At 34.1% G+C, this 16,336-nt stretch overlaps 1 protein-coding gene across 1 annotated transcript in view; it reads right to left on the reverse strand.

Moving 5' to 3' along the window:
* Window positions 1-810: 810 nt before the first annotated feature.
* Window positions 811-16,336, reverse strand: part of LOC124156079 (dipeptidase 1-like) — a 115,784-nt gene continuing 100,258 nt past the window's right edge. The window contains exons 3-11 of the mRNA XM_046530391.1: window positions 12,371-12,527; window positions 11,375-11,507; window positions 10,794-10,944; window positions 9,884-9,968; window positions 7,203-7,379; window positions 5,688-5,772; window positions 5,484-5,559; window positions 2,943-3,138; window positions 811-1,297 (exon numbers count right to left, since the gene is read on the reverse strand). Coding sequence (XP_046386347.1) covers window positions 1,124-1,297; window positions 2,943-3,138; window positions 5,484-5,559; window positions 5,688-5,772; window positions 7,203-7,379; window positions 9,884-9,968; window positions 10,794-10,944; window positions 11,375-11,507; window positions 12,371-12,527 — 1,234 coding nt within the window. The 3' untranslated portion in view covers window positions 811-1,123. The remainder of the gene's footprint in view (window positions 1,298-2,942; window positions 3,139-5,483; window positions 5,560-5,687; window positions 5,773-7,202; window positions 7,380-9,883; window positions 9,969-10,793; window positions 10,945-11,374; window positions 11,508-12,370; window positions 12,528-16,336) is intronic.

The raw sequence follows: 16,336 nt of genomic DNA on the forward strand, positions 1-16,336 counted from the left end.
GAAACCTTCGATACTATACTGGAACTTTTTTTCATTTGAAAACATTGCCAAAGCAGTGAGCCTGTCCTTGTGCATCTGGCTACGTGAGACATCCGGGCACTGGAGACTTTTCCGAAGTCCTCGTGCATGTAAATTATTTCAAGCTCAGTTTTCAAGCTCAATTTTCAAATGACCCGTAGGTTTTTGAAGTTAGCAGAGATTTGTGTTGTTTAAAACAAATCCACCAATTTTTGTGATGTAAAGAATTTGTGTTCTAAAAACTGTTAATAATAGATCTGGCTTTCATATATCAAAATTCCAAGTTATTGAAATGAAAACTATGAGAATACCAAGCAGGGCAACTTGATTTTACGTGCAAAAAACGGGTATTTTTTTAGAAAAAGTGAAGTACAAGAAATACTTTGGTGCAAAAAATTTGTTTAAGTAAATGATCCAATGTAGAAATAAATTCTCTTTCATATGCTTTTTGTTACATTGAAATTGATTGCCTCGTTTGGATGATAGAGCTCCTTAAACTTGGGAGTCTTGCTTATTATTTTACAGACAGTAGGTTCCTGGGTGCAGGTAGTGTAGGCAGCAGAAGGATTTATCCTTCCCAATGTAAAGGAATAGTTATCTTTCATAATTCATTCATCTTTGGGTGTGCACTTGCTAACATGCGTATATGCGTGCGCCGCCACTGCCCCCCCCTTCCTAGTTTTGATCCTGGGTATGCTCTCGGCACAGTCATGGGCTCTCTCAGGTACCCCATTTATAATTACAGTTATGGAAGGGTTAAACTTTCAAGAGATGTGGAAATGAGCAGCTCAATCAATAATTTTTTATTTATTTAACAACTGTTGAAAAAGGTCAACAAATGTATCTGTATGAAAAGCTTGCTGTAAACATTATTTCAATATTAATCATATCTATTTTGACTCACTTGTTCTCAGTCAATAACAGTCTATTATCATAATTCATGTGCTATTCTTTGTATAAATACTACAAATCTGAGATCAACTTGAATAGGGCATATTTTAGAAAAAGACTGGTTAAGCTCATTTGTAGGAGCTTTTTCAACTTTTGACTTCGTATGCGGCGCCCACAAGGCAATATTATATTTGTCTTCATGTAGATATGATTATCAAGGGAGTGCCCACTGGGCATCTGGAACTTGAGGAACAGACGTATTGGTCCGATGGCCATTCTCAGGCAGCATAGAAATAGAAGAGATACATTGAGCTCTCCCCTCCAGAAGAGCTTCTGGCAAAGCTTCCTCTGATTCAAGGACAGACTTTTCTCTCCATCGTGTCTTGATCTGAAATGAAACGTTTAACTATGTATTTAATCCATAACCCAATCACCCTTAGGATACCATTTATTTAACAAAGTACTTCATTTCATACCATGTAGGAAAAAAGGAACATTCAAGATAGCATCTACTTTGCTCTTAAAAATAAATATGTATTGAGCTTATTATGGCAATACATTTATTATTTGTGACTTGAAGCTGTTTTCCTTTTTCTGGATATTTTGACAAACAGCCAGAAATATATAATGTCCTTGTATGCTTGATAGAGAATCATTGCACAATTTTGACAATTAAAATAAAGTAGAAAACTTCTAATCTCATATAATAAGCACAAAAGAATTTACCATCTCATAATTCAGTTCTATCAATTAACATAATTTTCATGATCACAAATTATGAAAATACCCAAAATGAAATGGTAAAGCTTGAGGTACCGACATTGTTGAGGTATCAGTCCCAAAGCCCCATTTTTATAGTTAAACTTTTCACATACAGTAAAACTCCCAAACAATTTTGATACAACTGTGAAAATGGTAACTTCATTGCATAAGTTTTTCCTGCATGGAAGTGCTCTGCAGGCTGAGTCATTCCAGCATGAGTAAAGAGCTGAAGTAAATTGATGAGGTAAGTCACAACTATAGAAACTGCAGTGGACTCATGTAGAAAGGTTTTTTGTGAGAAGATAATAAATTCTGACTGCTCTAACAAATAAAGCATGTCCATAATGTATGAAGCCCCTTGTATTGCTAACTCACTGATGGAACAATGATCACTTCCAGAAGTGCTGGAGAGATAATATTTTGCATGGGGGTAACAGACCAAAATTGATTTTGAGGAAAATTCCGGAAACCCTGAATTTCCCCACCCTTACCCTAAAAAAAATTCAAAGAAGCACAACTTCTCATTTTTCCATGTACACCTCAGACGTCCTGTGTATACAGGGGATATCTCACTACAGTAGAAGATCTGTAATCCAAAAATCTAAATAATGGAATTATCAAAACAATGGAATGTTTCCGGAGTTTTTCCAAATTTCTATTTTTTTAAGTTCCATAGCCAAAAATACGGCTAGCTAGTTTTCTATTTTCTATTCTAGTTTTCATGAACAAAACTGATTGAACATTGTTAGAGCTGTCAGTGTCTTAAAACAGATGATAATGCCATTACGTTTGAAACAGCTGAAAGTACAAAACATATCTGGTTCTGAGGCAATTTCGTTATAAGTAGGACTCCTTACAGTATCCCTTCATAGAAAGCCTGATTTTTTACTCGGCAAAAAAGCCTATTTTGATTTGGAATAGCTTTCACTTTGTTTAAAGAGGGACTTTGTTACAATCGGGTTCCACTTTAATCACATGGTAAAATAATTTGTTAGCCAAAAATTTTTCATCTGAGAGTTTGTTTTCCTTACTTTAGCCCATATGTGAACTTATTTACATGGAGGTTTTATAAATATAGTGGTTTGTTATGGGAGGCTTTTCTCAATGCATGATGTGTGGGATGGGCCTGGGACTATGACTGCTTATCGTAAAATTTTCCTATTTTGAGGTTAATTTTATTGGAGTTTTACTGTATTTAGTCCATACCATGAATAATTTAGCACTTAACACTACCATTCACTACTTATCACTACAACCGTAATTCCAATTACCTCCTCTACAGCAGTAAGAACACGAAGAAAATTCAGCCCTGCTAATTTCTTCACATCATTTTCATCCCAATGAGGTGCACTTGATGACGATGGCGTTTTTGAGGTAGGCTTTGTAGTAGGATGAGTTGAAGTAGGGTTGATTAGGCGTGCAAATAGATGAGGATAACGGGACACATCTTCAAGCCCAGCTGGAGTGCTGCAGAGAAAGATGGGTAGCTCAAAATGATCCAGAATATAGTCATGCATATTCAATTAATTTGCCATTGGTCATCAACTTAAGTTCTACTTGATGAGTTCAAGAGGTGATTACCACCACCAATGAGGTTTCCTCTTACAATAGAAATTTCAGTAGCAAAATTTCAACAATCATCGGCATAACTAGAAATATGCTTTGGGGTGTGGGGGGGACGAAGGAGTCTTGGGGACGATCCCACTTCCACCCTCCCCCAGACAACGAGAAAATTTTTGAAAACTGACATGCCTAGAAATACATTTTACACCATTTTGGAACTTAAAATTTGGATTTCACTCGTAATTCTGTGGGAAATCATTGCAGCAGGAAAAAATTAGTATACAGTACATTACCGATTATTCGGGCTAATGATGGGGAGAGACGGCACGAATAATCGGAAAACACGGATCAGCCAAACTTTTACATAAATGTCTTGCTATGCTCATAACTAACCTAAAAACATGATATATTATTTATACAGTTATTCTGTTATTTAAGAGTGCTTTCTGGACTCATTTGACGACTCTAGGAACTCAAACTCAGTTCCCATACCAAAGGTTGCAGCTTGCACTCCTCAGTAATAGGGTGGTTTCCTTCATCGAAGAGAACGAAATGCATTGATTGCGATTCCTTACCCACTATTAGTGTATTCAGAATATACAAATTATTTGGTTTTAGAAATTCCAGTTTAGACGAATGGCAACGGTCAATTTTAACCTCATTTGAAAAAGGCCAGATTGGTGCCCATGCAATTCCACTCCACGTGACGTCACAGGGACCTAGTTTCTATACGAGTAGATAGGAGTTTTACATTGTCTGAGATTACTAATGCATGCATGAGGAACAGAGCTCAGGGAAACATCTCTTAATAATGACTTATTAAAGTTGTCTAAGGTCGGAAAGTTTCCTTTGTTTGATAGGGGAATAATAATCCCTATTTAAGCCAAGCGCTACCTGCTAGCAGGGTACTCAGCTACCTGCTAGGAGCCTGCGTCGTATCAGCGCTCAAGCCTCGCCCCAAGGCCACCTCGCACACCGACAGTTGGAACCAGAAATACATCACACGGACTTTTCCCATCATTCATACTTAGCCATCGAGTTTCCGTGCGCTTGAAAATTTTCACTTTTCGTTTGATCGTGAAAAATAGATATCGTCATTCGAAAATCTAAGAGCGTGAAATGCGCACTCCAGGAGTAATAATCTTTTGATTTAGGCAATAAAAAATAATAGGAAACCACCCTATTATGCAGTTATTACATTTTTTACAGCTGTTTACTCAGTTCTATTGGGGATGGTGCCATAGTGCAGGGTAGCGCTCTGGGTTGTAGAATGGACTGTGGGGGACTATCCCTCAGAAAGGTTAAAGACTCCCGGATATTTGCTTCGAACAATGGGCAAAACTTTGCTTAACCATTTCGCTATGAATGATGAAAATATGCAGCAGAACGTTTCTTGATCCGGGTGACGGAAGCCGCAAATTTTCGTTGGAGATATTTCCATGCAGGAGAACAAATGCCGAAAATGTACATTTCCTTAGTCTCCCCCTTTTATGAGGGTCGTGGGTTTGCGAAGTCTTAGTCTCAGGACCCAAAAAAGCAGGAATTAGGCCATACCATAGAGTAAGTATATATACTTACTCTATGGCCATACCCTCGAAATCCCAGAGCAGGCACAAGGACCCCCACTCTTATATTACACCTCTTTGTGGTAAGGGTCATTCAATTGTTCATTCAGTCAGTTTTCGAAATAAATACTTGTTCCTTTCTCAAAAAATATGAACTAAGAATTGAATTATTTATCTTTTGAGCAGAGTTTACAATTTTTAAATGAAATTGTTTGATAAATATTAACTTTTATCTTAATTTTAGAATTAACATCAACATGAAAATTACTGCTGCATTAAATGCATTGATATCAACTGTAGGGTTAAATTTGACGATTCTCAGTGGAATTCAATTCAAAGTATGCAATTTACGTGCAAGCAACAATTATGTATATAGCTAATTCACATAAACAAAGCATGATTGACCGTGACCCAATGCCGCTGGTAGGGTTAGAAACCCCAAAAGGAGGGATCACAACTACCCTCAGAGTCTGAGATTATGTGGAGTGCCTGCTAGAAAGGGTCGAGAAAGGTTGGTGCTGAGAGTGTGTGATTATCTGCGAAACCCTTCTTAATGAATGTCCTGCAAAAATGCTCCATACAGAGGGGACAGAAGAGTCTCTTTGGCCTCAGTACAGCAGTCGTGTTAAGGAGAGAACTCCACCATCTCAAAAGGGTTAAGGTGCTATTTCTTAGGAAACTTACAGGTCTATTCCATCAAAACCTGCTCCTATTCCAACATGATCAACTCCAGCAACAGACCTGACGTGGTTAATGTGGGCTGAAAATAAAGAGTGTTAGATTAGAGGTAATTAAGGATTTTGATAATGCAAACTTTTATAAGTCCAAGTAAGTAACATAAAGAAAACATGAAAAAGACATAGCACAGAAAATTATATTATATCTTACCTATGACATCATCCATAGTTGAAGTTTCATTACAGGTTAAAAAATGCGAATAAAAACTTATCATCACAACTCCCCCATTTTTGGCCTGCAACAAGAAAATGACGCATTTGTATCAAATAAGCTATACATTATATTATTAAGATATACATTATATATTACACTATACATTTTAATATCAAATTGAATCCAAAACAGACAAAAACGTGACATAATTTGACAATAAGATTGAAAATATAGAATTGACCTTGCATTCAGCCAATTCCACGGGTGCCAAATAAAGCGTTACATAAATGTATGTACTATAGTTAGTGAAATTTTCCATTTTCAATTTGTAGGCAACCCATGTGTATTATAAAGAACAGGATTTGTAATCTATACTATGTATTTGTAATAATTTTTTGCCTTGGCACCAAAAAAATATACATTCAAATTTTATTTTCTCCTACCAAAAAAAAAAAATTACATATTTACATTTTTGTCATTGTATAAGGTACTTTGCGGCATCAGGAGATGATGCCCAAATTTAATATTTTTTCCTGTTCTTACATATCGCAAATTTCCTGAGCTAAAACAATATTTGTAACTTGAGTTTTTTTGCATCACCCTATTCAATAGTGGTAAGGTGGATTTTGCACTTACTCGCAATAATTTTACACCTCAATGCATGCGCATGGCATACATCGAGTTCTTTTTATCTCAATAAAATTTTTTCCACACAATGGAAGACATTTTTATCAGTAGAGCATTAAATTAAAATGTAACACCATTAACAATGTTTAGAATGAGCCAATTCCATCAGTTCCATATGTCCAATCTGGACATGGCCATACAGAACTGATGCAGATGTCTATCAGGCCTTAGACACAGCCCATAAGGACAACTATGTGGAACAGAAGACTTGAACAAATTCCATGTGGCCAATCTGGATGGTTTTTCAAATAGCATGCCCACATCAACCACTAATCATTGATTTTTCCCATTATTATCATTCATGGTAAGTAAACATTTGTCAGCACAAGTTTTATTTTATAGAAATAACTAAGAAATACCTATATAAAGAAAGATATAAAGAAAGACTGCAATAAATATTAATTCAATGTAGGGATGTAATTTGCCTGACCTCAACCAAATAAAAGTGGCTCTGAAAGCTCTGAGAATTTGTACTATTGTATGAATCCAGCTCAAGAACTAAGTACTCTAATACCAAAAACTATACATATTAGTCCATAAGGGACTTGGTGTGGAACAATGTGGAAGGTTGGCAACTGAGGGGTGTCCACATTGTTTTCATCAACCACATTAACCACATGATTTTTTCTCAACAGCCATTTCATCCTTTAGACTTTTAATGTGGAACGTTTTAACCAGAGGGACCTTTCTTTTAGTACCTATCATTTTATTTTTTTGGTACTCAAACCACTAAAAAGAGAAATTTATGCCAGCATCAGACAGAACTAACAGTGGAAATTGGGCATCTAGTACATAGATTGGACATAATGGTTGACCAACACTCACCACTAGCTTGAGAATCTCATCCGGTAAGTTGCGAGGTGATGGGCAGAGAGCATGACTTGCAGTATGCGAAAAAACCACAGGGGCTTGAGAGACTGATAGCACCTCCTTCATTGTAGAGAAAGATGTATGTGCCAGGTCCACAATTATACCTAGGCGATTCATCTCATGCACCACAACCTACACTTCACCATCAAGGAGAGATCCATACAAAAATGAGAGATAGCAGTCAAGTTAAAAACATGAATCTCAGCACTAAGCCCCTAGTGATATATGTAAAATTGACAAATAAAATCATTCTTCATTATTTATTTTGATAAAAAAACAATCTGCAATATCTATAAGTAATTATTAGTGGTCCTCAATTAATAGTGACTCCTATAGTAGTCATTCCAACAATGTAATTAACTTATGCATTTATTAGTGAACAAAGTAAGTAAGCACAAATTTTAGCATTTCTGACAAAAAAATTGCCAGACCAACCAAAATTTTACTCTCTAATCACTCTCTTGCATGTATCAACTTTTTACAGATATTACTGATTTTTTTATTAAACCATTTGGGGGAAGCTCAAGGAAGTTAAAAAAACATGGTGAAAAATTTATACATTTTACCTAGCTCAAAAAGCAACTTTTCTGACATGCTTTTAGAAGCCTGATAAAATTTTTCATGATCACTCCTTCTGTGTAACCCAATATCGCCTACTCATACTGCCTTCAGCCTTACTATGTAGTATGTTAATTCTGACTAGGTATTTAAAGTAACATATAATACTCTTTGCATTTCCCTAGGTTAAGAGTCAATGGAGGATGTGTTAAGAGTAGGAGTGTCCCTAATATATTCCAATACCGGTATTCAACTACCCAGATAGTAATCGAATACCTAGGCAGGTTCCTGAATATCCATGTATGTTCCTATATACCCATATAGGTTCCTGAGTTTTTGGGGAAGAACACGACTCCTCAGCTCAATGCTTGAACACCTAGGTGAATACCTTCTAGAAGGGGATATTTCTTGAGGCAAATGCCCCCGTGGGCACTGAGTTACCTTGACAAATACAGCAAGGGAGTCTGCAAGAATACTGTCATTACTCTCAACCAACTGAGCAGGTAGCATAACACAGGCTATATTTTTTCCTTCTATGGGGAGCTCAAAATTCAGAGAAATTACCTGAATGCTTTTTTTTTTTTTTTTGTTTTTAAAGATTTAGCTGAATTTTTATTTAACCGTGCCATTCTCCGAAGACTGGATGCAACCTAGTAGTGGTGGTCTGCCAAGTGATGCCTTATTTTGCAGTCTCTAATTGTGTATGATTTGATAGTTGTAGTGTATTATCATGAAAGATTGTGATTTGACATAATCATTTGTGGAACAGTACATACCTATATGGGTTCTCTCCAAACAGATTTGTTGAACCAGTGAAGGAACCAAAATGGAATCTTTAACGTTCATGCACTACAACTTTCTCATCACTGGGAACAAGGAATTGCAAAATAAGACGGCACTTGGCATGTAAACATAACTGGGCAGTATACAGTCTTTGGAGGTCAGTATGCTTAAATTCTAATTCAAGAAAATAGGGTAATCTTACTGGATTTTGAGCTTCCCAGAGAGAGAAAAACAAAGGTTCATTAAAGGTACCTATGCAGCCCAATGAGAGCAATGACAGTATTATTGCAGACACACTTACTGATCTCTTTACGCATTATGATTCAATGTATTTTATGCTTTAATTTATGCATTTTCTCATGGTCTAATGCATGTATTCTTTGAGTGCTCACAAGGCCATTTGCCTCCTGAAATATCCTCCTCAGGTCGGTAGATATTTGCCTGAGCATTCAGTTATTCAGCTGAGAAGTCATTTTCTTATCCAAGATCCCAGAAAACTACCTTGGTACTTAGTAGCCTTCATGGTTACTCAGGCATCTACCTAGGTATTTGAATACCACCTTGGTACTTGAATACCACTATTCAAATACATTTGGCATATGCCTATTAAGAGTGATATTAATGGAGGCTTTAAGTGATGGAATGATGCGATGGCATGAGAAAAAATGTACTAAAACTGGGATTTTTGGCATGATGGGTGGCAGAATGGTGAGAGCTTAGTAAAAGTCAAATGGCTTGATTACAAATAAGAGTAGAAATACATAAAAATTAATGGAGCACTTGATAAGGGGACTATAATAACAAGGTAGTATAACAAAATGATTCTTATATAGTTATTAGTGTCACAGAATAGATACATCAGCAAGTTAATCAGCCATCAAAAACATAATATGGCAACATCAACAAAAAATTCTAAAAATCTCTCCAGGTAAAGTTATTTCATAAGAGCACCCATCCAATTTGATTCCATTGGAGTGACAAATATCAATCAGCAAATATGGTTGGTATGGTTGGGTCTGGGTATCAGTCACTACAAACTACCCATACCATTGGTGAGTGAGTTTTTGCTATTGTGGGATGGAGATGCTAGTTCCTTTCCCAACCTAAACTTCCATTACAGTTCAATCTGGTAACCAGAAAATTACATGAAGAACACATTGTGTTTGGCTCAAACACTTTATCTGAGTTTGAACCAAATATATAAAGAGCTTCTAGATGAAGTCAAAGACACCTTCACTAGGCATCTATGTCCCCAACTGAATTTATTATAATGCAATAAATAAATAGTGCTGTACCTTGCCAAATTCCGAAAGGCCTGGTTGGTGGTCTTCAGGAAGGGAACCAAATGCCTTCACCTCTCCAGCTGATGAGCAATCTGCCCTGCCATGGAGATGTTCATTAACTCATTGATCTGGGAATGATAATTGCCCATGGGAAAGCTACTTTGCTACCTACTATTAAGCAACAAGCTAATCACCCAAGAAATCAGTTATTTTCGTTAATCAGAATTGTCAAAAATTCAATGAAAATTCATTTCATCCACTTGATATTAAGAATAAAATGTAAGAAGAAAAATGTTCCTCAGAGATTTTGTTCAGGATAAGCCACCACTACTGCGTGAGAATTTAGAAAAACTGGAATCAATTCCATAGTGAACAAACAAAACAAACAAGTATTCATACCACAAATATATGAGAGGTACATTTTAAGAGACACAATAAAATATATACACAGTCCTTTTGAATAGGTATCAAGGCTTACTAATATTTAAATACATTATTTAGTTGCAAATATATCTACTAGTGAGAAATCAGATATAAAAATGTCAACAACTAAAGGAATGGCAGTATAATGCATTTTCCATGCAAGGCAATCCCATATCACAATGCTTCACACTCAATAACAATGCTACAACCAATACATAAATTCAGTTCATGAGGAGCTGGCTCCATTGATGAATACATCTAATTTTATGGGGATATAATGTGTTCAGCAAGTTACTGCGAGTTGATATCCGAATATTACTGGTGAATATAACATTTTTGAGAATTAGCTTAAAAATAGAAGACTGTAGGTTATGTTACCACTTAAAAAAGCTGATGCAAAATTGAATAAATATCTCTTAAAGACCAAATGCCTTGACATTTGAAGGCATTTGACCTATAGCAGCTAAAGGCAATGTAAGAACATAAAATTGTGACTCACCATGGCGTATTGCATGCATGGGTAAGAGTGAGGAGACGAACTCCCAAATCATGGAATGAACGAAGAATTGCTAAACTGTTGCCAATTGCATGGCCGCCTTCTATTCCGAGAAGACTTGCTATCTTTCCCATTCGATGAGCCTCCCACACCTCTGAAAAAATATATATAAAATCACTTTCCACGTCTCATACCACAAATTTTTGAAGGTAACAAGTAGCATTAAGAATGTGTAGATATAAGTGATGGTGAGGGGAGAAGATTCAGAAAGAAATATGGTTCAACAAAAAACGATTAGATTCTGAACAAATATGAGTATGCCTTTAAGGGGCTATGAAGAAAGAATTGTTACAAGAATGAAAAATTCTCACATCTATCTGGATTCAAGCATAGGCAACACCACAAATATAGCCAGTACATATGTAGTATTGCTATCCTACCAATAGTATAGCCTACATCATGACTCTCAGAAAGAATCCATTTAAATAATTTTAATTCTCCAACTCCTCTGTGATTGAATTTCAATCATAATAATAAGAACTGAGATTAATCATTTCCAAAAACTAAAAATACATTCAACAAACCTGAAGTGGTTGTTACAAACTGAAGATGCTGAGAATGAATGCGAACGAGTCGGCGAATAACATCAATTTGCTCCAAGGCTATTTGAACTGCATCCATATGCTGTGCCCTACACGGAACAAATGCAGACCACAGCTGAAATGGAAAAAGTATAGAAAACTATTTAAAACAGAAATGGGGAGTTTATATTCTCTGATGTAAGACATTGATGCATAGAATTCTCAACATATATTTGATAATGAAGAATTCCATGAATGTGACTGATTTAGATGGAAAATAAATTAAGTAAGTTGCAATACCTAATGAGAAGTGATTTTTATATGCATTAGAGGAGCTTGAATGAAAAGTATGTAGGCTATGTGAGAGTGAAATCGAAATTTAAATATGAATTCCAATATCCAGCCATATATACTCAAACTGAAATGATGGCATAATATGTTTACTTCTTCAAAAGGAAAAGGAAATGATGCACTAACTGTGCTCAAAGAGAATATCTTTATTGATTCAATATATAATCAAAAGAAGCAAATGTAATACATTTAATATCTGAATAGCAAGTTGGTAAAGTAAGCACAAACCTTCAAAGGAATTAGGAAAAAAATAGGAGAGGAAAATGTAATATTTAATTATTATAATATACAATTTTTTTAAAGAATGAGGAATGGCTAAAACTGGTCATAAGATGATAGTGAAATTATTGCACAATTGAAATACGAACTTTAATTTTATCTGCTAATAATTAAATTGAAGCACTGAAACTGTAATCCCAAAAAATTGCATTGAATTGCAACTTTTTGGGACTTCAGGATGCAGAAAAATTCTGACAGAAAATTTATAAATCTTATTTAGCAATAAAACTAAAAAAATGTTGGAGAGAAATATTGGGTGATTGTAAAGGCAGGTTATAATTAAAATGAATATAAATTTCTCTCATAAAATTGAGAATTTCCTTTACATTTTTTACTTAATAACATTAATTTCTCCTCCATAATGATTACCTGAGCTCCGACCATTCCTTCACGCATTCGTGGAAGATCGGTTTGTGACCAATTGCTGCGTGCCCAGGGCTCAACCTTGCGCAAATCCGTGGCAAAGTCGAAGTTGAGGATTTGATTGCGCAGGAAGGTGCGAACATTCCAGGCTGCATCATTATGACTTTTGAGGGAAAAAATGAGAGAGAAACAGATAGAGATTTAAGAATAAGGAAAATTTTGCCAAAAGATTGTGATAGTTTATACAGCTTACCATCAAAGGAATCACGCAAAAATAGAAAGATATATACAATGGACAACTTTGTCCTTAGCTATGTCATTAATGGGAGTAACCAGTGACTTTGTACAGTTATATGTGGACCTAGGAATAAAGTTTCTAAATTTAAGGCTTTATTAAGCAGTTTATAAATAAAGCAGTCACATAAATATAACTGCTTATAGTCCAGGAAATGAAGCATTTTGGCTTGCAATTTTTTCAAACTGAATCGATTTTCTTGAAATTTTCATAATAAGTAGGGAATATACCAAGAATGAAAATCTATATCATGCCGACGGGCGCTTTTACCCTGGGGGTGGTTTCCACCCCATCTCGGGGGTGGAAATTTTTAATTATATTTTGACCACAGGAATCGATAGAAAAATACATTCTAAGAATAAAATGTTATTTCAATTTTTTGCGTAAAATAAATATTTTTCAAGTTATTTGCGATTGAAAGTAACAGTTTTTTGACGAAAAAATCAACGATTTTAATCGATTATAGGCAAATAACTTGAAAAGTATTTATTTTATTAGGAAATTGTGAATTACAAAATTGTAGCTTGTAAAAAATTTAATAAAAATCTTATTTTAGATTTCCTTTATGACCAATTCGGACCGAGCTACAACTTGTTGATGGTTATCTATTGTTTGTCATACGCTAAATTTGAAAGATTCAATACTAAATAGCGGGAAAAATGTAATTTTCGAGGAAACATTATGTAATATATTTTAAAGTGTTTTTAAAAAACTTTCTTATAATGACAAAAAATATTTTTTATCATGAAATTTGAGCGAGTAATGATTAAAAATAAGATCAGTCCCTACTTTTTTGTACGAAAAAATCAGTGAAAACAACTCCTTATTACCACGCTAGACAAAATTAATCAATGCCCTTCAGTATTTCTCTTTATTTAAGTATTGTTAATTGATCCTAGAAGTTTTTTTAATTTACAACTCTAAATTTTGAAAAAATTGAAGGAAAAAGTGAAAAGTCATTTTTTACAATTTCGTTAAAAATGCTCTTTTTTTCAAAATAACTCCAAAAAAGCTGGAGATATGAAAAAAATGCACGAGTGATAAATTGTAGCTCCTTTATTTTCAAATATTTTGGTGTGTTTAAATTTTCTATATAATAAATATTTGGTGAGATATTGATAATTAAAACCTCTATTTCCAAGGGAGCTCCACCTTATTTAAACCCTTAAATCCCTCCCCTTTCAAAATTAATGACTCGAAAAAAATTTAATTCGCATGATCTTGTAGTCAGTAAAAACCCTACAAAATACAATTTATATGAACTTTCTATCATAAAAAATAAAGGAGCTATGTTTGAAATACCAATCAAATTTATTTTCGAAAAATTCGAAATCCACAATTCAGAGCATAATATTCCTCATAATCAGCATATTCTTCGTGTATTTTACGTTATAAGCTAACGATACACTCAAATTTGCTACAAAATAAACACACATACCCATAAGATGTATATATACATACACATATGTGAGTATGTGTGCTCTCGCTCACAGTGACCTGTGAGCATGCATGTGGTGGGAAGACTGGAAGCCATACAGTCTCCGTTTGATTGTGTTTCATGTAATGTCTACATAAATTTACATTTATTTGTTTATGTTACCATTACGAAGTTTGTTCTGTTTATCCTATTGTTATACCTTTTCTGTGCTGTGATTAAAATCATGAGAGAAAAAAGTGAATACATAATGAAAGGAGTAAGAAAGTGAATAACAAGATACAATGTGATACATAATTTTTATTTTTAGGGTAAATAATTTTTTTTGCATTAACCCCCAGTAAGGGTTGATGATTATGGGTTGAAACGCCTTAAAATTCTTTTCCAAACAAAAAAAATAATTATGCAAATAATTTAAACTAAATTTTACCCGTATTTAGCTTTAAAATATAATTTTTTAAGTTCCAACTTTTAGGGGTAGTTTTCACCCCTAAAAAATTAAACGCGCCCTTCGGCATAGTATAGATTTTGAAGAAGGGGGTATGATTAGTCTAATCTCAAATATTTTTGCAAATCAATTCGGTTTGAAAAACATTTTTAAAGGAGGTATGATTAGTATAAACACAAATTTTTATGCAAATCGATTCAGTTTGAAAATTCTTTTTTACATTAACCCCCAATAAGGGTTGATTATTATGGGTTGAAACACCTTAAAATTATTTTTCAAACATAAAAAAATAATTATACATATAATTTGAACTAAATTTTACACGTATTTAGCATTAAAAAATAACTTTTTAAGTTTCAGCTTTTAGGGGTAGTTTTCACCCCTAAAAAATAAAACGCGCCCTTCGGCATAATATAGATTTTGAAGATCGGGGTATGATTAGTCTAATCCGAAATATTATTGCAAATCGATTCGGTTTGAAAAACATTTTTAAAGGAGGTATGATTAGTATAAACACAAATTTTTATGCAAATCGATTCAGTTTGAAAATTCTTTTTTACATTAACCCCCAATAAGGGTTGATTATTATGGGTTGAAACACCTTAAAATTATTTTTCAAACATAAAAAAATAATTATACATATAATTTGAACTAAATTTTACACGTATTTAGCTTTAAAAAATAATTTTTTAAGTTACAGCTTTTAGGGGTAGATTTCACCCCTAAAAAATAAAAAGCGCCCTTCGGCATAATATAGAATTTGAAGTAGGGGGTATAATTAGTCTAATCCCAAATTTTGGTGCAAATCGATTCAGTTTGAAAAAATTGCAAGGTTTTTCACTTTTATGAGCTTCATTTCCTGGACTATTATGTTTTTTTGTGAGATGTTTCTTTTGTCAATTGTTAGAGGTTCATCATTTATGAAAAACTATCTTGCTTTCACGTGCATATGAAAATTTGATGACTTTCATTGGCACCAAGAGTTTTATGTTTATTTTATATTTTAAATACTTGTTTAGTGTATGATTCTTGAAATCCTCTGGTTTTCAAATTTAATTAGTATATTTTTATACACTAAGATAAAATATTTTCTCTACAATCTCATTTAACTTTTTCAGTAAACAGTAAATTTTGATCTTAAAGAACCACATGGCTCAAATGAAAATTTATGCATTCCTATCTACTGTTGGGATGAATAAATGATGTGATGAAAAATATGTTTAACCAAATTAAATAAGCATAATGCATAAACTGCAACATCATCTACCACTAAAAATGGATTCCATTTTGTTAAGCTCAAGGCAAGTGATAGAGACATATTGTGATAGCTTTTCGGTTGGCATGTTCTAAAATGTTTTGACCAATTAGAACACCACCAACACCACTCATTAATTTTTTAATTTTCAGTAGTTCTTTGATCCAAGATTTTGAAAACATTTTAGAGAATGCCTATTATCAAATTAAGTGCAAAGTGTTCAATTCCACCTATGTTAATGTCGACTTAATGAGCGTTTGAAATATTCTGGATGCTGACAATCCACTTTAGAAATTTCAATTAATATTATAAATTATACTAATACTCATACTGAATCACTTCCTTATTATATGTTCTTGCCATTAGCCAGAAGCCGAAACATAGACATATGTAATTGCACTTTCAGAATAAAGAAAAAGGAGGGGAATCGATTAATGATGACCTATGTTGGATGATAATTTTTTCGTTTTTACGAAATTTCGTTATTATTCGTATTAAGAAAAAATGAATAAAAATGATTGAGACGGGAGGGAGACTAT

Source organism: Ischnura elegans, chromosome 3 (assembly GCF_921293095.1).
Source record: "Ischnura elegans chromosome 3, ioIscEleg1.1, whole genome shotgun sequence".
NCBI lineage: Eukaryota > Metazoa > Arthropoda > Insecta > Odonata > Coenagrionidae > Ischnura > Ischnura elegans.